General features: G+C 51.4%; 6 protein-coding genes across 6 annotated transcripts; 3 read left to right on the top strand and 3 right to left on the bottom strand.

The window, feature by feature from the left end:
* Nucleotides 1–584: 584 nt before the first annotated feature.
* P153DRAFT_311512 (FAD/NAD(P)-binding domain-containing protein) lies at nucleotides 585–2534 on the top strand. Its single transcript, XM_033664805.1, has one exon. The coding sequence runs from the start codon at nucleotides 757–759 to the stop codon at nucleotides 2056–2058; it is 1302 nt and encodes a 433-aa protein (XP_033525634.1). The 5' UTR covers nucleotides 585–756; the 3' UTR covers nucleotides 2059–2534.
* On the bottom strand, nucleotides 2266–3950 carry P153DRAFT_416137 (Zn-dependent exopeptidase; the record flags this gene model as incomplete). Its single annotated transcript, XM_033672146.1, has 3 exons — nucleotides 2266–3417; nucleotides 3470–3790; nucleotides 3843–3950. 3 exons carry the CDS (start codon nucleotides 3948–3950, stop codon nucleotides 2344–2346), a joined length of 1503 nt encoding a protein of 500 aa, XP_033525633.1. The 3' UTR covers nucleotides 2266–2343.
* A 5463-nt stretch (nucleotides 3951–9413) lies between these two features.
* On the bottom strand, nucleotides 9414–10517 carry P153DRAFT_355077 (uncharacterized protein; the record flags this gene model as incomplete). Its single annotated transcript, XM_033666549.1, has 2 exons — nucleotides 9414–10369; nucleotides 10427–10517. 2 exons carry the CDS (start codon nucleotides 10515–10517, stop codon nucleotides 9414–9416), a joined length of 1047 nt encoding a protein of 348 aa, XP_033525632.1.
* Nucleotides 10518–11552: 1035 nt separating this feature from the next.
* Nucleotides 11553–13598, bottom strand: P153DRAFT_394604 (GMC oxidoreductase; the record flags this gene model as incomplete). The annotated part of the gene is made up of 5 exons (XM_033671323.1): nucleotides 11553–12360; nucleotides 12416–12489; nucleotides 12536–12842; nucleotides 12899–13062; nucleotides 13119–13598. 5 exons carry the CDS (start codon nucleotides 13596–13598, stop codon nucleotides 11553–11555), a joined length of 1833 nt encoding a protein of 610 aa, XP_033525631.1.
* A 2330-nt stretch (nucleotides 13599–15928) lies between these two features.
* On the top strand, nucleotides 15929–17412 carry P153DRAFT_191263 (uncharacterized protein). Its single transcript, XM_033662434.1, has 2 exons — nucleotides 15929–17314; nucleotides 17365–17412. Exon 1 carries the CDS (start codon nucleotides 16025–16027, stop codon nucleotides 17291–17293), a length of 1269 nt encoding a protein of 422 aa, XP_033525630.1. The 5' UTR covers nucleotides 15929–16024; the 3' UTR covers nucleotides 17294–17314; nucleotides 17365–17412.
* A 1636-nt stretch (nucleotides 17413–19048) lies between these two features.
* P153DRAFT_355074 (lytic polysaccharide monooxygenase) lies at nucleotides 19049–20433 on the top strand (the record flags this gene model as incomplete). Its single annotated transcript, XM_033666548.1, has 6 exons — nucleotides 19049–19124; nucleotides 19174–19209; nucleotides 19454–19565; nucleotides 19744–19997; nucleotides 20106–20174; nucleotides 20420–20433. The coding sequence occupies 6 exons, from the start codon at nucleotides 19049–19051 to the stop codon at nucleotides 20431–20433; spliced, it is 561 nt and encodes a 186-aa protein (XP_033525629.1).
* Nucleotides 20434–20756: the final 323 nt, after the last annotated feature.

Raw genomic sequence — 20756 nt, 5'->3', positions numbered from 1 at the left:
ACTCAAACATTTAATGACCATGCTTGGAATGGCGGGACAAGACATATTAATATTTGGATCGTTTGGAGGGCGCATCTTTGCAATTTCATTTCTGCACAATTGCAGCGCAGCCTGTATGATCCTGGATAGTATTGAAACCAAGTTTGGTGAGTTGCACCAAGCGACGACGCCTTCAATAAAGTTGCCTAACCATATTTACCTCGATTAGGAAACCTTTGGTGTCGATCATGTTTGCCTGCTTCGAGGCTGAGTCCCTCGCTTGAGTGGCACCTTATCAGCGAATAGCTCTTCACCGCCCTTTGTGACTTGAAGATCCAGCGTTGCAAAAAGGCCTTTACTTGAATCACAACCAAACCTTCTTCCTTTGAATTAGATGAAACGCAGACATCAACCCTTAATCGGGTGCTGAAGCGTCGATATCCAGTGTCAGGGATGAACGACAGGGGTACCAGGCTACTATGGCGGGTAAGCTACCACAAGCGAGAAACGACAGGACCCCACTTTTAGCACGCAATTGGCGCGTCGGCGTTTTTTTGCTGGTACAGCGCGCCTAACAACCGATCTCGGATCAAAATCAGGCACAACTGCGCCGCTGCTTATTTTCTTGCCTTTGATTCTTGAGCCTGCATTTGCACTTTGACATTGAACGCGCTGGACCGCACTGCACTGCCCTTTGACCTTACTACTGCCAGATTCCACTCGACGACAAACACGAAGCGCATATCAACGCGACCAAGACATTCCCACCCCCACAAAATGGCTGCACGCGCCTTCGCCACCGTCCACCCCGTCACCACGGCCTCGCACGCCCACAAAGTGCTGATCGTCGGCGGTGGCTCAGCCGGGCTCTCCATCGCGCACCAACTCCTCCGCACAGGACGGTTCCAGGCGCGCGACATTGCCCTCGCCGACCCCTCGCAGTACCACCACTACCAGCCCGGGTGGACGCTGGTCGGCGGGGGGCTGAAGAAGAAGGAAGACCTGCGGCAAGACTTAGCGGGGCTGGTGGACGAGCGGGTCAAGCTGTACGGCAGCGGGGTCAAGGTCGGCGGGCTGGATGTGGGGCAGAATGAGGTGGAGCTGGAGAGCGGGGAGCGCGTGGGGTACGAGCATGTCGTCGTCGTGCCGGGGATAAAGGTGGATACCGCGAGTGTGAAGGGGCTGGGCGACGCGCTGCAGGACGGGCGGAGTGGCGTGTCGAGCGTGTACGGGTACGAGACGTGCGACAAGGTGTGGAGGGACGTGCAGGCCTTCAAAGGGGGCAAGGCCATCTTCACCCAGCCGGCGGGCCTGATCAAGTGTGCCGGCGCGCCGCAGAAGGTCATGTGGCTGGCGTGGGACCACTGGGTCAAGAGCGGGCTGTACCGCGCGGCGGCGTCGTCGGCCATTGACGTCTCCTTCGCGACGGGGCTGCCCGTCATGTTCGGCGTGGGCAAGTACAACGCCGTGCTGGACAAGCTGCGGCAGGAGCGCGGCATCGAGGGGCTGTTCCAGCACGACCTCGTCGCTGTCGACGGCGACAGAGCGACCTTTGCACGACCAGATGGGGACAAGGTGGAGAAGCGCTTCGACCTGTTGCACGTCGTGCCCAAGATGGGGCCCCACGCCTTCGTCAAGCAGAGCGCCCTCGCCGACGCCGCGGGCTACGTCGCCGTCGACCCCGCCACCCTCCAACACACCACCTACCCCAACGTGTGGTCCGCAGGCGACGCATCGAGTCTCCCAACAAGCAAGACAGCCGCCGCCATCACCGCCCAGGCCCCCGTGCTGGTGCACAACCTACTGCGCAGTCTGGATGGCGCCGACAAGACTACAGGCGAGCCCCAAGCCTACGACGGCTATACATCATGCCCGCTGACCATTGGCGAGAGCAAGGTCCTGCTCGCCGAATTCAAGTACGGCGGCGTGCCCAAGGAGACGTTCAACGCCCTGTTTGGCCTCGACCAGGGCGTGCCCAGACAGGCCTTCTACCACCTCAAGAAGGACTTCTTCCCGTGGGTATATCAAAACTACATGGTGAAGGGGCAATGGGCTGGGCCACAGGGGTGGATGAGGTGAGGTGGGGGATGTACTTTCGCTTCAAGCGACGTCGATGCCGAAAACAATGAGGATTATGTAAGCTGCTGTACCACTATGAATACTCCGACGAAAGAAGAAGACAGTCATGTCAGTGCCTATCTATGTTCCATTACCTTACAACACACATGTCAATACAAACAAACACAGCCGTCCTGTGGATTTTTTGTTTGAGGATTGATATATTGGGTTTGCGTTATACATCTCACCCTTGTCATGGACAACAAACACAGGTTTAAACACCACTGTGGTATTTCGAATATCTATCTACACCCACGCTTGATACCTCTTGGTCTTCTGGAACGCCTGCTTGAACATGCCATACCTCTCCGACCTCTTCGCCGCCGCCGACGCGTTCCTTGGCGGGATACTCTCCCAGCTGCGCGCATACGTCGCCGTCATATGCGCAATCGCGCGCGAGAACTCAATCCATGCGTCGAGATTCAAATTGTTGACGGTATCGCCATCCTCGTGGTAGTTGACATCGTACGGAACACCAGCGCCTCCGCCGAACATCTCTGCCTCCTCCTCCGTCTTGATGCCCTCGGCGCCACCTGCAATACCTCCGGCGGCGATGCCGGCCTCGAGGAACGGACCGTAGTCGGAGCGTCCGTCGAATTCGATTTCCGTGTGGTTGAGACCGAGGTTGTCGAAGTAGGCAGCGAACTCGTGCTCGGCTTCCGCAGAACCAGCGGGCCCAGTTGAGTTGAAGGCTGAGCCGTCGCCGTCGTAGATTTGGATGGCGTAGTTGGGCGAAGCCATCATGTCGAAGTCGAGGAAGAGGCGGATCTTATCCTTTTCGGCTTGAGGAAGTTGCTTGACGTAGTACTCTGCGCCGAGCAGACCCGCCTCCTCGCCTGTCCACCAGCTGAACCTGACGGCGTTGTTGACCGCGAAGTTGGTCAGTTGGATGGCGATCTCGAGGATGGCAATCGAACCAGATCCGTTGTCGTTGATGCCGGGCCCGGCCGTCACCGAGTCCGAATGGCCGCCCACGTGGATGACGTTGTCGTGGTCACCCGCGATGGTCTCGGCTATCACGTTGTAACTTGTCGCTTGGTTGACCGTCGTGGTGAGGTGGACGTTGATGCCAACACCAGCTTCGAGTTGCGCCAGGAGAGACTCACCCTGACCGAGGGTGATGCCACCGACTGGGATATATGGGTTTGCCGGGTCTTCGAACAGCTGTAGAGAGTATCCCTCGAGCGTGCCTTCTCCGTTGTTCCATGCGATCACTCCGAGCGCGCCTTTGGAGGCAGCGAGAGCCACCTTTACTCCGAAAGAGCAGATACCGCGGTTAATCAGAGCGATTGAGCCCTCGAGGCTTTCGGTAAAATCTGCCTGGTTGGAGTCAGTTCTATACAGTTTGTCTTGATGACTCGATATTGCTTACCTCCTCACAACCCAAGTTTGGAATTGCAACAAGCGGTCCTGAAACATCCCCCGCCGGTGCAAGTGTCACTGGGTAGACTTCGATAGTCTTGTTGTTCGCGGTCAGGTTCGCGCTAACGCCGACTGTGAGCGGTACACCCTGCAGTTTGACGGTGTAGTAGTCTGGAAATTGCTCAATGGTCTCCTTGATGAAGGCGACGGTGCCCTCGTGACCCGGGCTGCCGATGACACGGTTCTTGCCCTCGGTCTTGTAGGCAATGTCTTGCAGGACCTCAGCCTTGGCGTACAAGTTGTCGATGTCGAGAAGGTGACGCAAAGCTTCCTAGACCTGAATTAGAATAACTTTGAGGTAGAAGAAGATGGGATGGACCCACCGATGTAACAAGCTTCTTTGTGGAATTTGCGCGAGGTTGCAGGGCCGCAGCTTGTGCACCAATTGCGGCGACAGCCGTCAGCGCGGCGAAGGATTTGAGGAAGGCCATTCCGAAACTCGTTCTTGATCGTGAGGCGGCGTCGACGAGTCCTTAATGAAGTGGCTCCAGCGCGCATTTAAACACGCCATCTTCGAGTCAGGCGTGCCTCATAGCGGAACCAAGAGTACGTATCGCTGACAGGCTGATGGCCTAACAAAGCAACTTGCAGGGCATCAGCAATGTCGAACCATGTACTGTCGTCGGGTTTCTTGGCACATCCTGCACCTGCCGTTTCGGGCAGGCAGCTTCCGCCTTGGGTGTAGAAAGTGGAGCGGAACCACCAGTAGGAGCGCGGAGAATGTCGACGGCTGACAAGCATCCCGTCAAGAAGTGATAAGCCAGCTTGGCCAGCTTGGCGTCATGGTGCCTGGATTCGTCGGAGAGGGATAGCTGTGGAATGTCGGTAGGCGGCGAGAACTTTGCCTCGGCGGGCGACCTGGAGCATCGACGTGATTCGTGACTGAGCCGCTTCCTACCACCTTGCAATGTTCTTTTGTCGGCGATCGAACGTGTTGCGTCAGGGCCCCATTCCATGACATGATGGAACCACTCTTTGCGTTGATGTCTACACCTTCATCCAGCTCATCCAAGTTAATCGCTTGTTGTCTAGTTACGCGCTGTCGGTCGAAGCTGAGAAGTTGTGATGATGTACTAAACTTGATTCGAAAGAACCTTGTTTTCGTAGCGTGGTCATGTCATTGGCGATGGTGCAGTGCAGAATTGGCACTCAAGAAACTCAACCGTCTCCCAGCCCCGCGCCCCACTTCCCCGCATGCGCTAGAGAGTGACGATGTCACTTTTCGTCTCACACGCCGCGCAGTTGATAATCTCATCTCGCGACAGTCTTATTGTTGAAACATGAGTTGCCTGACAGTCTGACATGGTGTTGTTTTCCTTGAACTATGCTTACCGATCTTCTCAATCTCTTGGTCCGTCGATGTCGCCTACGACGAGGTTGTCGCGCGACATCGCCCCAAAAGCAGTCGCAAAGAATAATCCAATTGCGCTCTCAACATCATCGTAGCCTCATCATCGTAGGATACGGCAGTAGTGCAGCACTGTCAATGGTGTCTTTGTCTTATTATACTTTCAGTCAAAAACCAAAAAAAAAAGCAAGAAGAAAATGCCCGCGTTCTTGTAAATATCCAGGCTGCTTTATATATTCTAACCACTCTTTTCGTCGCCAATGATCATTGGCCAGCTGCTAGACGCGTAGACGCTACAAAATGTGCTCGTCCAATAGCTTTGTATTAGGCTGGAACGAGAACGCCTTCGAATCGTTACTAGACTCGATCGTTAACATGTGCAGCGTTCCATCACTTCAGTGTCACACATTCACACCCGCATTCTCCATGTTGTTCATAGCTCGAACCCACGATGGAATATGCCATTTTCCTACGTTGGAGCCGTAACGCCCATTCTCGATTCCACAGACGCTGTCAGACTCGAGTTACCAACATTAGTGTTGTCGACATCTCGCCTTTCGCCAAAGAAGACCAGAGACATTCCACTAAGTTTTCTCTCCCAGGTGAATTCACGCTGTTGATGTTCCCAGAATACTTCTACGCATTTGGGATAGTCAGACACCACGAACTTTACTCGTCCATTGGGTGTAACACGTGTGGGAACAATGTCGCTCGATACAGATCGTCTCGGAGCCAACTCGAGGACTTAGTTCAGACTCTTCCAACACACCTATTGGAGTTCTATCCGTGATCGACAAACTCGGACACCTCTCAAATCCAACTGGATTACATGGCTATCTCCAACGAACCGGCGCTGTACTCAACGTTCTCATCAGTTCATGATGTACCAGTGGGCAGCTCCGATAACTTGAGGTCGTTGAAGTTAAGCTGTAAGAACTTTACGAGCGGCGCCTGTGTGGTTTTACATATATACATTCTGGCTACAAACCTCTTGCACGATATCACGCCAGCGTCCGAACTGCCAGCATGCCCTCATTCTCGCATACGACATACAAGATCTCAACAAACGGCCATACAGCATACAAATCAGAGCGTGTGATTTTGCATACCTATTTGTTATTCGATATCCAGTTTGTAAAATGCACCGTTCCGATGTTTTCAGCGCGGCGGAGTAATGCGGGGGTGCTGCTGAAGGAGACTGAGGATGCTTTTTGCGCAGTACGAGGTGTATAAGCGAAAAATGACCAACTTGTTGTGTGCGATGTGAAAAAGCTGATACATCCTCGTCAATGCGGAGTCTGCTCAGCATCACCAACATGCCGACTACTGACTTCATCTTGGTTGCGATACCAATTGCTCCAGTGTATTGCGATATTGCGTCCGGATCACATGGAAGTGTCAGCAACAAAATGGTTATACAGTTCAGACGCGCGGGGCAACCGAAGAGAACTGGAAAGTACCGACCCAATGCGGTTGTAACATGACACAGGGTAGTAACATCCACGATGTGATTGATTGCAAGAGCACAACGAGGTGAATTTTGAATGTAATGCCATGAGATAGAAAACCAGTTTCGTGGTCCTTGTCATACGAGTGAGGTAGTTTAAATCAGAGAAACGGCAGGACGCTTAAGAAGAGAAAGTTGACAAACCCAGCTGTGGCCGACTATGGATCCTTCTCGTCTTGCTGTGTCTATGTGGGGAGAATCAATCTGGCCCAAGTCGGCATTGCTGACCATCACTCCACGCGGAACGGTGTCATGGATGATCCCGGCTGAGCCGCGAGCAACTGCATCGCGAGTCTGCTCGCTACAAAGTACGTCGACTTGCATAAGCCCATATGCAGATCTAGTTCCAGATCCATTACGGGAGCGGGCTAGTCGACCACGAAGTACCATTCGACAACGCTGTCTTCTTGAAACTGCTTAGTTGTTTGCTCCCTCATGATTCGGGCCAATATTTTGTATATCAGGTCGGACGAGAAGGAGGACATATCTAAGCGTGTATATGATATACATAGCCACCACCAAATTTGTAGGACCAGCAATAGAGAAACCATGCAAAAGGCGGTAACTTTTCTGTTTGGAAATAGCGATGTGCTCGACTTCTAGAACGGTGTGGGAGTGCACCCGAGGGGATGGGTCCGGGGGCATTGCCAAAATAGAATCTATCCGATTGGCTGTCCGACCAGCTAGCGTCAGGCACTCCCGCGTCTAATCTCCGAACGTCTGGCCGCATTCCACACAGACCGTTCGTGCGTCGCCAATCATCCCTTTTCCAGTTTTGTGTGTTTTGTTCTGCTTCAACTAACACCCACCATCTCCACAACCTCCAGCTCACTCGACCACCGCTTACCATTTCTACTGCACCATCCAACGCCCCAGACCAACATTCAATGCCCTTCCGCGCCCCAAAATCTTCCAGCAAAACGCCCACCGGCGTCGCCAAGCAAGCGCATCCAGACACAGCGAAGAAGCAGTCACGGATCGCAGCAGCATGGACATGGGTCTGCGGAGGCGAGAGTAGGCCCAGGGGAAGCAAACATCGTGGTGTCAAAACAGGGCATGATTACTTGGAGATCTAACACGCCGTGTCGCGCCTGTGATGGGGTGATGCTAACATCATCTCGTAGAGAAGAAGCATGTCTGAGATCAGGGTGTGGACGGGGCGGCCAAGAGTGATATGACCGAGCGTGCCAGGAAGTGACTTGGCGTCAGGCGATGCGTGTGGAGGCAAAAAGGATCCAGAAGAGCAGGTGGCTGAAGTTGCGGTAGTAATGTCGAGGAGGTGTGGGTAGACGTGATGGGAGGTGCATTGGAGGCGTGCCTGTAAGTCTAGCTCCCAGATGCGAAGTAAATGTGCGCGGCTAACCGTGTGTAGTGGAATTTTTGGAGCATACATGGTTGTTTCTGTTAAAAGCTATTGAAACCTTTTGCGCCTTTCTCCTCCTCCACCGCAACATCTGTTATCACGTCTACAATACCTGTATCGCGGATTAGTCCTGTGAACTATCTGTGCAGGCCTACAAGACACACAAAACTCCGGTACCGCGAGGCGGTCCATTTTACACGCTATGCTGCTTGAACTGTATAAACTCAACGTCTTGTTGATCAATTGTCATACTCCGTCGACACTACGCGACCGTATGCTTGTTACAACAATCAACGCTTTGCCATTTCTGTACCCGGTCCCCACAATGCTGTGATTACTCCACACCACCGCCCTGCCTATGGATGCTTGTTCCAGTTTGCCTCCCCGTTGTCCCAATACCCAAGAAACGCGTGGCAAGGATGGCACCTACGGACCGATGCGGTTCGTTGTGGACAACATGTTCACTGTGGAAAACATCGACGGTGAAAGACACCCATGGCGACTTGCTAAACCTCCAAACACTCGATATTGATTAGGGTTTCCCCGTTGGGCCATCATTTTCCAAGTTGAGACTGGCCGTGTGAACGACGATGCCTCACGAGGTTTAGGGAAAGCGTGATGTGTGTGTGGTACGTTTCCTGTGCGACTGTTCAGTGCAACAAGCGGTAAAGAAAATGTTGTTCTTCAGTATGTAATGCTGTATATCGCAATTCTATATCTCAAGAATAACATAGCGGAAGTCTCTGGAATAACCTGGAGGCCATCCTGTGTAAGTCGCGATATCGGATGATACGCTTTCATGTTCAGACTGGTTGGCGGATAAGGACCCATAAACGTATTCATGGTATACCTGCTGGTTGGTAAGCCTATTTTGAGCTGTTCTCTGAGGCTAGACGAGGGTCGGTTAGAAGGTGTTAATGGCAGACACCATGCATCCTGTTGGAACTCGTTGCAGCCTGAAGCTCAACATGCCAAAGACTGCGCAAGCCAGGGTTAACGTTCGGCTGCCGGAGTCAAGCAGATGGTGTGTCAAAGAGGTACAGGATTGTATACATGCACCAGCCGCCAGTGAAAATATCTGAGAGACTCGATTGGTCTACAGAGAGAAGCCACCAGAGTTGATATCTTTGCACAACAGCGTTCAAGTATTACTTCTTTCGTGATGTGTTCGAATTTCAATCTTGAAAATGCTCTTTGCGATACTCATCAAACCGTATCACTATATCTTTGTTTAAACTCATCACAGTCAAGAACTAGGCGCTATAAATAGCCCTAGTGTGACTACCCAGCGATCTTCTTGTAGTTCAGGGGTTCTCATGTGATGGTTTGTTTAGTCAGAAGTTTCATGTAAACTGGTAAGACGTAGTTGTCTTTGTTCGAACGTCTGTGGCATAGACAGTGTATTTCCATAGGTCATGGCCGCTTTACCTGTGAAACTGTACCTCGAATCTCTTGACCATGATAGTAAGTAAGCCAAACCCTATACCGATGATAGTGACTGTAAGACTTTGCAACGAAACGTCTCATCTTGCCATTACCAAGACCAAAAACAGTAGATAGTGTCTCTTACGTAAGGAGCAAAGAAAACATACTCAGAGTACTCGTATTAACTACGTATACTATTTCCCCGGACTAAGACATAGTATGATTGCGCTCTATATCCATGCAAGATGATATCAATACTTGTTCCATACATTATATTTTCGCCTTTGAAATAGTATCTCTTGTTCTTCACGCCTGGTTTTCTCAGAAAGCAGTACCATCTGCTTCTTGATCTGGCGTTGGGTCGTAAGACGGGATTCACGGTAGTCAAGGGGGCGTAGTATAGGGCTAGCGTTTTGGTGGTCACTGTCTGAGGTCATGATCGTATCATTGTGCGAGTCAATGATGGCATCGTATTCCGAATCGATCATCATGGGGTCCGCATCATTGGAGCCAGTCATCATGAACAGGGTGTCTCTCGCAGCAGAGATGGTGGCTTGAGAATCTGTAGCCATGCCGCTGTCGAGATCTGACGTTGCGGCGATCTGCATGTTGACGACGGTATTCCTCTGCATATTGACGGTGGAACTGCCCTGCATATCGATAACGGCATCGTTTGGCACGTTGACGACGGTATCATTCCCAGCAATAATGGTCTTGCGAGTCGTTGCAAGCTCGCTCCTGTCCTTCAGAATACCCGCCGCGATGAGGGCGCTCTTGCTTGTTGGAGCCTGAAATGTGTCAGGCGTGGTGCTTCTTGCCATGGTGTCGATGGTATCGTCGAGGACGTCGGCCTTGCGCTTGCTGCGGCGAGTATGCATCATGTCTGCATCATAATCCGTACTGAGGCCCACACTCTTGCCGTCGTGGCTATTGACGCCTTTCCTGCTCGCGACATAGTCCATGTCCGAGACCAAACCATCGAGCTCAACAACCCCACCGTCAAATCCTCTATCATCTGAAAATTCACTCCAGCTAAGGAGCCCAGAATCGTGTCGCATCGTGCGGTCGTCATACTCTATATGCGACTGCCTCGGAAAGCAATCTATCCGACCCAACGACGCAATCTCGAAGCTGCCCATCCCAAGAGCACACCGTCTGCGCGACGACGCACCAAGAGTCCTAGTCAATGCAACAGCAGCCGCCAAGGCTAAATTTAGTCAGTTAAAATGCCTGATGGCCACAAAACTGCTAAGAGACTACATACACCTGCTTTTCTCTGGACTCATGGGTAGCCGCATGGGATTCAGGTGAGAATTGCGTAGACTCGACTTGGTAACGCTGCCTTGAAATGACATAGTGATAAAGAGTTGGATATATGAGGAAGAGTGCATGGGCAGAAGGACAGCGTATAAAGGTAGGTGAGTGCGTTCAGGCCCCGGGCATGATAGGCGAGTGGTGATTCAGGTCGTGTGTAAAACAAGCGGCGGTGAGAGTGCATTGCTCATCCCATGCTGCCGTGTGTAACACAAACACTATTGCAATAGGCGGGTATGCGCAGCCGTGGCTGAGGCGTGGAGATCCTGGATCTGCGTTTGTGTGACCATGTCGGGGACTAGAGGTTGAAGCGCGTAGCATCCAAAACAACTGTGCTTCCTCTTTTAAGATGTTGCGCAAGAGATTGGAAGACTAGCATCACCTTTAATTCAGTCTATACGCTCGTTGACAACTGTATAATTTGTGTGCACCGCTGTGCTAATGCTGATTCTACTTGTCATCGCTTAGCTGACATTCGAATGCAGCCTCCCGGTTCCCGGTGCCCAACTGCTTGCAAAGATACGACACACGCACGTCTAGATCGCCTTCTTTGTTGAGTTTGTAATGAAGATCGTCCCCTGAAATTGGGAGCTGGCGGAACTTGAATTTGCTGGAAACTCGGTTAGCAGTCTCGTACGGAAAGGTGCTCTTCATCCACAGACTTATCTCTGCACGTCCAGAACTACGCTTCGCCATACTGAACGAAACATTATTGCACCAAAACATTGCATGCCTGACGATATTATACATCATATGTTGTTGTTTTTGTTTGCTCCGAAGTAGTAGTGAGTGAAAATAGGATGAAGCCAATAATACATCAACTCGGAGTGTGTCTAATAGCGCGTTTTGTGCGCTCCAAAAGTTGGGAGTTGTAGGACGATATGGTAGTGTAGCAATCGTGTTTGCTGGTGAAAAGTCGGAGAGAAAGGGGGCTGTGTAAGTACTAGTGCGAGGTGGTGATGTAAAGGTTTGAAAGAGTACGGTATTATCTGCGATGTCGGTATTAGGCTTTGCATAGCCTACTGCCTTTGATTTTCCTACGACTTTACTTCTGTCTCCAGCCCTGTCATATCTATTCAAGCGCCATACTCAGCCTTGATCATCGCAGCCGCCTTCTCGGCAACCATATACGTCGGGCCTACTGTATGCGCGTCGGGAATGACTGGAAATACGCTAGCGTCAACGATTCGCAGCCCCTTCACGCCATACACCTTCAATAGCTCATCTACAACACCCCCATCCTCACGCGGCAGCATCGCACATGTACCCGACGCGTGCCACACCTGCACAGCCGTCTCGCGAATGTAATTCATGATATCCTCGTCAGATTGTACACTCATCCCGGGCGCAACTTCGCCATTGTTCGGACCGACAGTGAAGTTGAAGTTTGTGGCATACTGGGCGAGGACCTTGCGTAGATTCTTGAACGAGTACAGGGCAAGGGCCTGATCTTCAGGGGTGGCGTAGTAGTTGGGGTCGATTTGGGGCGGGTCGGCGATGCTGTTAGTCAGCACGGAGACGCTTCCTCGGGACGTAGGTGCTATGATTGCGGCTGTGAAACTGACATAGGATGTATTGTATTCCTTGCTTGAGTAGTAGGGAGTTGGAAGATTTGGGTAGAAGATAGTTTCGTAGAGGTATTCAATGTGTGCCTGGTCTGAGCGGTTTTGGGCTATGATAGCTGAGGCGTTGAGGCTGGCGAGCTGGGCGGACGAAAGTGACTCGAAGCCCCAGGACATGCCGACGGGTGCTGTCAGTGGTCCGGTGGCGTCCTGGTACTCTTCCGTCGCGTGTTGGAGCTTGGCGTAGTCGTGGTAGAGGGACGAGTAAGAGATGGAGGGGTCCGCTTCGGCGATGACGCTCAAGTATATGTGATCCTGCATGCTGTTTCGCGTTAGCGGGGAGAATTGGGTCATTCGAAACTTGTCGATGGGCTTACTTCAAGCCAACGTTCTCGTTGACGACTTTCTGTTGGATCCCGGCTTTTGCGAGTGTTTTAGCGGGGCCAATGCCCTAGACAAGTAAGTTACGGAAGACACGGTTGCTAATGTTCACATACCGACAACATGAGCAGCTGTGGGGTTTTGATAGATCCTGCGCTCATGATGACTTCCTTGTTAGCCGTTGCATTTATCGTCTGCCCGCTGGCGTAATCAATGTATACGACTCCACTCGCGGTCATATCTTCGCCTGTGCCCTCAAGAATGATCTGCTGAACTGGAGATAATTCGAGAACTTTAAGGTTGGGCCTGTCTCGTGCTTGCATGTAGTAGCTATCGTAGCTAGAGCTTCGGCGATATTTTGTATCCATGGTAAACTGTTCTTGCTTTGTACCAACGTTGTTTCCATTGTTCAAGTCCTCAACCCTGATTTCCCTTTGGTCAGCTATCTCGGGGATGTGTCATTTCACCGGAAAACTCACTTGGACAGTCCTATCGCAGAGAGTGACTCAACAAACGCTTCACTTCCGGGATGCGAATAAACATATGGCGGGTAGGTGAGCTGAACTGGACCGCCTGCATATAGTGAAGCATCGTACCCTTGTGCAGTGATGTTCATTGCTGAAGGTTCATTGGCTGTTGTAGACTGTCATCACAACGGTCAGCAACGTAACCACAAAAATGTTTGGGAGGCTAAAGTACCTTCTTGAAGTAAGGAAAAACCTCTTCCCAACTCCATCCGCTGTTCCCTAGTGAAGCCCACAAATCGTAGATACTGGACGAACCTCTCCCATAGGCAAGTCCATTGATTGCAGAACTGCCACCAAGGCACCGTCCTTGGTTGTAGGTGAGCTGGCGGCCGTTCAGGCCCGCCTGCGGGAGTGTGCCATATGCCCAGTCAATTGGAGAGCCCAGGACTTGGAGGTCGGCACCAGGTGTCTGATAGGGAGCGACCGTGCTTGGTTTTCCGCCTGCTTCGAGAACAAGCACAGAGTGTGTCCCATTTTCTGATAGTCGTGTGGCTAGAGCTAGACCTGCTGTACCGCCGCCGACGATGATAAAATCGTAATTGCCGGCATCCTGGCGTTTGGGGTGTTGAAGCGGCGTAGAGGTGGCTCGCGAAAAGATGAGCGTAGCGCAGACGAAGATAACGCTCGAGTGACTCCAGACAGAAGCAACCATGGTGTATCTGAATGTCGATGGAAATTAAGCACAACGAGCAATTTAGAAGACGTGCAGTCCGTTAGGTTCAGGCCGATGTTAGACACGTCCAATGATCTTATACACATCTGCCAGAAGCGGTGAATCGGCCTGCATCGCGAATGCGTGGATGCGATTCCATACGCAGAACGCTCAGCTCAACAAGGCTTTGCCATTGGCTTCCTTTCACACTCATTTCCTCAATGTGAGTTGAAGCATCCGGGACTACGTATGTGGCTTAGAATCGATGTTCGTGCCAATGTAGCTACTGCGCGTTGGGGGAATTGAAGCGAGGCACTAGCTGATCTACCTCGGGAATCTCGTAAAGGACACTGACGGCTGCAGCTGCCACGATAGAAGTGGGGCTAAAAGTTGAGAGATCGGCGACAGGATGTCGGAAGATCTGATCGCCTTGCTGTCGATCGCAAGTAGCTTAGCGACATTCCAGTTTTCTGGGCTTTGCAGGCGTGCGGTTACAGATTAGGCGATCTTCAGACGCGGCACTCGCCTGGATACAGATACAATTGGCCAGCACGTACTCTAATCGTAACGCCAGAACTAGCGTAGAAGAGATAATTTGCAGACTGTAGCGTAGAGCTTAGATTGTTAAAGCCATCTACTGGTGCGAAGGACGTAAAGTGCTGGCAGATGTCAACACTTGGTAAGTTTGTTTGCAAATAAGAATCTACCTAGATCGGGTTGTGCGGGCAATTCAGAAGAGCAAGAAAACATTCAAGGTCATTACAAAATTGAGGCATTGCTGATAAGCTAAACCCTCTGCCAACTACAGCAAGACGCGGTGTTTGCCGGCATCCTCAGCATAGGTGAGCTGATTCAACTTATATGTCTAGTCCAGTAGGCGGCCGGCAAGCTTGGTCTCCGGTGTCACGATGCATGAGTAACACGCTTATCGTGCAGATCAAGTTATGCCGTATGCGTTCTAGGTTGCCGTAATCTGTATAGGGGTTACTCTAGCGCGTGTGCTAGATAAATGAACAAAATTCAACACACGATAAGTGAGTCTGTTGTTGAGGGACAAAGCTCTCCCCTAGTATAAATTGTAGTTCTACGGATCTCACGACTTCTACCAACGTATAGTGAGAGACTTGGAGAACTCTGAAGCGGAATGGGTCTACATGAGAAGTCGACCTATGGACAGCACATTCATTCAATAAACGATAGAAGTGATTAGGTGAGATCTCTTGGATAGAATCATGGCGGCGAAGAATATTTTAAGGCAGTTGTTTCGTCAACAAAATGGTACATCCAGATGAATTAAATTGAGAGCGCAAGTGATAGCATTATGTAGCAACAGCAAAGTCATATAAATGACTCCCTTTGTGGCGAGGAAGCTATGCCTTCAAGAAGCCAACATTGAGCTTTAGCAGAGAATATCAGCTTCCTACTTTTACGCGACGATCCTTGATATCTTGATGTATAGCGGCAGGACAGATCTCTAGCACCGATTGCAATTGCATATCAACATTGGAAGGTTCATAAAGATATAGACAATAGTGAGCAATCTTGCCTCGGGTAGACAAGTCCGATTTGTAAGTTGATGTGTGTGAAAACGCAATCAAAACAGGGCTGCTTTATAGAAGATACTGGAGAACGGTCTGAAGCTCATAATGTAGTATCATTCTCCTGCCCAACCTTGTTCGTACTCCTCCCAACCTACCCTTTCCTACCTGTTCTTATAGATACGCGACATCACGAACAGATCTAGCGCTCTTGACACTACAGCGCTAGATACCTCCTCGCAGTCTTTTTTCTTCAAGCCAATCTTGACTGTCTTGTGTAAAAGCCTCGTTCACAAATTGGCCGAACATGTTATCTATTTGCCCAGAGGCACGCCCATCTTCAGCTCGTCTAGAGGCAACGCCGCGCATCTGATCGCATCGACTTGTTGAGTAGGACGAGCTACACACGTAGGAATATAGGAATGAACCTTACATTTGCGCGTCTATCCCACAACCTCGGCCTATCGACCGGGCCGACCCGCGAGAGCGGTATGTTTCCAGAAACTGAGAGACTAAGCACGAACAGGATGTAGGTCTGCGAGGTGAACATGGAGGATAAAAAGGAGGGAGGTACATTTCTGTCTACAAGTCGTGCTTCTATAGTGTGTTGGAGGCAGCGGAGCTAGAACACAAATTGTTGTATTTTCTCCACTGTGCACACACCACACCAGGGCATCAAGAGACATCCACTGCATTCACGATCGTATGATCTACTTGACGTTGTCTGTCCAGGACATCACGAGCTGAGGTTTGTGGGATGTCGTCATCGACAGCGGATTAGCATTCATCGCATGGGACGCCTTACTTTAGCCCAGACACCGCGTAACGACGAAGTAGCCAGAGGGTGAAGCAAGTCAAGGTGGACAAACTGCAGAAAGCACAAGTAACATGCAGCTTACAATCTCTTGGGCGATGGTCGCATTCAATGTCGCAGCCTGGGCGACTCCCCACCACGCCGTGCAAGACCCCGCACACCAGGATCCATTGCGCGATCCCATCCAACAAGCTACCGATCCCGCATCGCAGTGCGCCCTCGCCGCGCCCCCAGACGTCTTCCTGTCTATCGGCCACGGCTTCCGCTACGCCCAATGCGCGCCCACTACCGGGCTCTTGAACACGCACATGATCTTCGCCGACTTCCGTGACGCACCCGCAACTCCACAGGCAGCGCAAGAAGCATACGACTTCTTCCTCCCCGCAGCCGCCCACTTGTACACCAATACATCCTTCGGTGCGCTGACCTTGCACGTCACAACCGACACCCCGGCGCGCTTCCACCGCATGCCCCGCAACACAACGGCGTATGCGTTCAATCGCAGTCTGAGCGCCGAGGCCCATTACGCATATATCCAAGACGCTGTGGATGCATGGCAGCGCGACGCCGTACTCCCATCTCCGGTACACATCCTGTACATCGTGGCCCCTCCGCACGCGCGTGCCATCTCCTTCTCGCCGACGTATCTTGCGGGTCCCGTACGTTCACGCGCCGGAACGCTGGTTGCGCGTGCCGCCGTGACAATCGGATACGATGCGTTTCACGCCTGGGGGTGGAAGACGCTTGTTCACGAGACGGGGCATTGTCTTTGTCTGCCGGATATGTATGCTGTGGGGGCAGCAGAAGAAGAACATGTGTATGTTGGGGGGTGGGATCTCATGGGACTGATCAGTGGGCGGGCGCCAGACGCCTTTGCGTGGGTGAAGTGGAAATTGGGGTGGCTGCGGAATGAAAACATGGCGTGTGTTGTGGAGAAAGGGACGTATAACTTTTCGCTGCGAGCGGTCGAGGTGCAGGGAGAAAATGAAGAGGCATATGCAGCTGTTGTAGTCAGGTTGAGTGAGAGTGTTGCGCTTGTTGTGGAGCGCAGGGCGCGCCTGGGTGTTGATATGCACATGTGTAAGGAAGGAGTGTTGCTTTACATTGTTGACACACGCGTCGAGTCTGGAGAGGGCCCAGTGAGGGTGCTCGACACGTCGCTGGCGGGATCAGAGGCGCAATTGGGTAAGTGTGAGACGGAGAAAATGGGCGGTGCACCGTTGTCAGAGGTAGGAGATACATTTACTGTAGTAAAGCTGGGCATATCTGTTACAGTAGAGATTGTTTATGATGACCCTGTCGGGGTTGCGGGTGCTTGGGGCGTAAGAGTAGAGAGGGTATAGCGATATTGATTGATGTAGCAGGTAAGCTGTACAATGAATTTGTTTCACCATACTGCTAATATGTGAAGTAGAGCGAAAATAACAAGTACGCGTTGTGGTGTACGAGCCCACCGACCGATAAGCCTGCTAGCCTTCCATCTACTCAAGATACCGGCTTCGGGACTGCCTGACTTCTGCATGGCCGAATTCAGAGTCGGGTCTGGACATCCATGACGTTGCAGTAGGGTCGAGGATCTTCAAAGGCAACGTTCCGCACGTTGGAGCAACCGAAGCTCGAGTTATCTGAAACGTCCTGGAGGTGCCCAAGAGATCGAAAGTAGCTACATGAAAGCCTCAGCAGGCCTTCGACGGTTCGACATATCGCAAATTTGAATGCCTCAGTAAGCAACGTCAAGTAAAACTTGATATATGTTGAACGCATGAGAACACAACCTCGACAGCCAACACGTTGCTGGGACATGGACGACTTGTCTTACAATGTTACTGCAACCTCCCAGTGTACGAGCGATGTACTAGTTTCGATTACCAATTTCCTTGCCAGTTACCACATCCCAAGCCAAAAATAGGACAGCATCAAACTTTTGGACTGATGGGGCCTGTCCGCCGTGGTAGTCTGAGGGCTTGAAATGTATGCGTTTCAAGAAAACTCAGCAGACCTCGATCAGCCAATTAGCATTGTCCTCATTTCCCTTGCTATCAAAACAACATTCTTTGTGACGCCAAAAGGAAGTCTAGCCCAAGCTCTACGTTTTTGCTTACTTACTTGGACTCATCAGCTGCTCAATGCTTTCTTGCCCTCACAGTATGTTCTGCAACGTCCAGTATACGAGTTGGTCTTGACCCACTATATAGCGTCCCATTTAGTTCGCCCTCGTCCCTTTTGACGCGGACTACACGACCCGAAGAAGACACTGCAGCTGTACAATCTATCACACGGTTCGAACGCTGGGGAAGCCATGCGCGATTGTGGAGAAACGCAGGCATGGTTCGCGGAACGTGGTGGCTGCGTTGGCGCAGTGCGCCTTCCACCATAGACGGTTCTCGTGGTCTACCAGGATTCAATACTCGTCTCATATCACTCTCATTTCAGTATTGTACTGCCAAACGAGGCGGCTGATCATTTGGGCTGTGGCGATAATGATACAAGCGAAGCAGATCCCGTCACGCCCAGCGAAGATGTCGAGCTATATAGCCATCAGATCTCGCGACAACATACGGACAGTCCGCCTTCAATGCCCTCAAGTCGAGAATCGCCGTTATGAAGCTCTGCTGCTCCTCTGACAAGCGCAGTATCTGCGCACACCATCTTTTAGAAGGTCACCGTCAATGGCGTGGATCAGGGCCAGCTCAAGGCTGTACGAGCTCCAGACTCCGACTATCCCATTCAAAATGTGAATGATGAAGCTTTTACTTGCAATAAAGGCATCACTCATACCTAGAGCACTGTTATCACAGTCCCTGCAGGTGCTAAGGTCGAAACCTGGAGGGGCCTTGTTATCGGTAGACCTCAGAGCGCGAACGACCCCGATAATCCGATCGCGAAAAGCCACAAGGGTGAGCAGATGTGACCAGACTCAATGACAAGGTTGCTGACAATTCCAAGGGCCGATCCAACACTACCTGGCAAAGGTCAACAACGCCGCAACAACCGGCACTACTGGCCTCCAGTGGTCCAAGGTTGCTCATGATGGTCTTGCCAATGGCAAATGGGCAGTGGACACCATAATACAGGATGGCGGCTAGCACTACTTCACCATGCCGACTTGCATTGCGCCTGGCGACTACCTCATGCGCGTCGAGCTCCTTGCGTTGCACAGTGCTTCGAAGCAAGGTATGCGATTGGGCGGTTGGTACCAAATTCATTGCTAACGGTTTTATAGGCGAAGCCCAGTTCTACAGGGAGTGCGCACAGATTCGTGAGCTTAACACCACAACTACTACGGTCAAGTCCACACACTAGTCATTGTCTGAAAAGGTCCACCCGCCGATGTTGACGAAGATTTCGAGGTCTGGCTTCAGGTCCTTTAGTGACATTACGTCTTGAAACATGCTCACTGGCGTCTGGGCATCCAATGGTCGTAATCTCAAAGCTGTTTGGATCGATGTAGGCGATGGCATGGTCGACGTGTGTGAGAGAGTCGACTATGTGACTAGTGTAAGTACGGAACATGAAGAATCGCTCGGGTGAGATTCACAAGGAAGATCCGACGCCGGAGGGTTGTGACAATCTGATCAGGCATTCCAGACTTCCCAGTACCCAATCACTAGAGAAGTAGGTTTGCAAGGGCATATACAGTCAGGTCAGTCTGTGTCCTTACCGCAATCGTCAACCTTGCCTCCCCCACCGAAAAGTTTTGGATGTTCCATGCAATAGAACTGACAATTCTTCGTGCAGAAGTCTGCCCATGCGATTAACAACCAAACGCCGCGTGACATGACCTATACGGCAGTATCTCGCTGGCCTTCGACATCTCCTTGGATGACTTCTATTTCCTCCACCCTCAAGTCGATGACAAGTGCTCTAACTTGTGGCTGGAGACGTCCTGTTGCGTCCGACTTATCGGCAACGTGGCCACGTACTCTGGCTTTCCAACGCCAACGCCAGGCACTGTCTACCCTCAGCCATCGCCAACGCCGACATCTGCGCCTCCACTAATTGTGACAGACCATCTATGGTCGACCGCAGCAGGCACGCTGAACGACTGTGAGATCTACCTTGGTGCATTCTTCAAATCGCTTTCAAGTGCAATAGGTGTTGATGAGATCAACTTGTGTAATATATAGGCTGCACAGGCTGGTATCACATTAATAGCATGGAACCCAAGCTTTTCGGCAGATAATTGCGTGTCTCAGGAGGGTAAGAGCTACTGCATCCTGAGATGTAAGTCGCGAACAATAGTCTCCTAATACCAATGGAATGTCTCTGCATGTTCACTTTGCTAACTCTTTTTGCGCAACATTTGGCAAGTTCGGCTACTCCATCAAGCAATTCGATCCCTGCGTCTACCGCCTCAACGATCACGACTTCAGACTCGCCTACAAGCACAGGCGGAGGCGTGCCTCCACTAACTCAAGCCCCAGACAGTGCAAATCCATCGTTCAAGGAATGATACGTTGTTGTCGCAGGTGACGGCCGTTAGGCAATCGCGAATACAGCAGGAATCGCGCTTGAAGACTTCTATAAATAGATTCCGGGCGTCAGAGGATGTGCCTACTTGAGACCAGATTATGCTGTCTGCATAGGGGTTCGATCAGACCAGGTTTGCCACTGATCTCGTCTATACCTCCATCAATTAGCTCATAAGCACAAATTGCTCGCACTATCAACTTCCACAGTCTTGAAATGCAAGTGCGGGTCTACGAACCTTGCACGCCTTGGAAGTAATAGTCATCGCGAGCAACAAACGTTGAAGGCATGTGCACAACTAGGGACCCTTGTTTGCCTAAGCCTTGTCGAATGTGG

Source organism: Dothidotthia symphoricarpi (genome assembly GCF_010015815.1).
Source record: "Dothidotthia symphoricarpi CBS 119687 unplaced genomic scaffold P153scaffold_6, whole genome shotgun sequence".
NCBI classification, from domain to species: domain Eukaryota; kingdom Fungi; phylum Ascomycota; class Dothideomycetes; order Pleosporales; family Dothidotthiaceae; genus Dothidotthia; species Dothidotthia symphoricarpi.
This window is presented reverse-complemented; position numbering and strand designations above follow the sequence as displayed.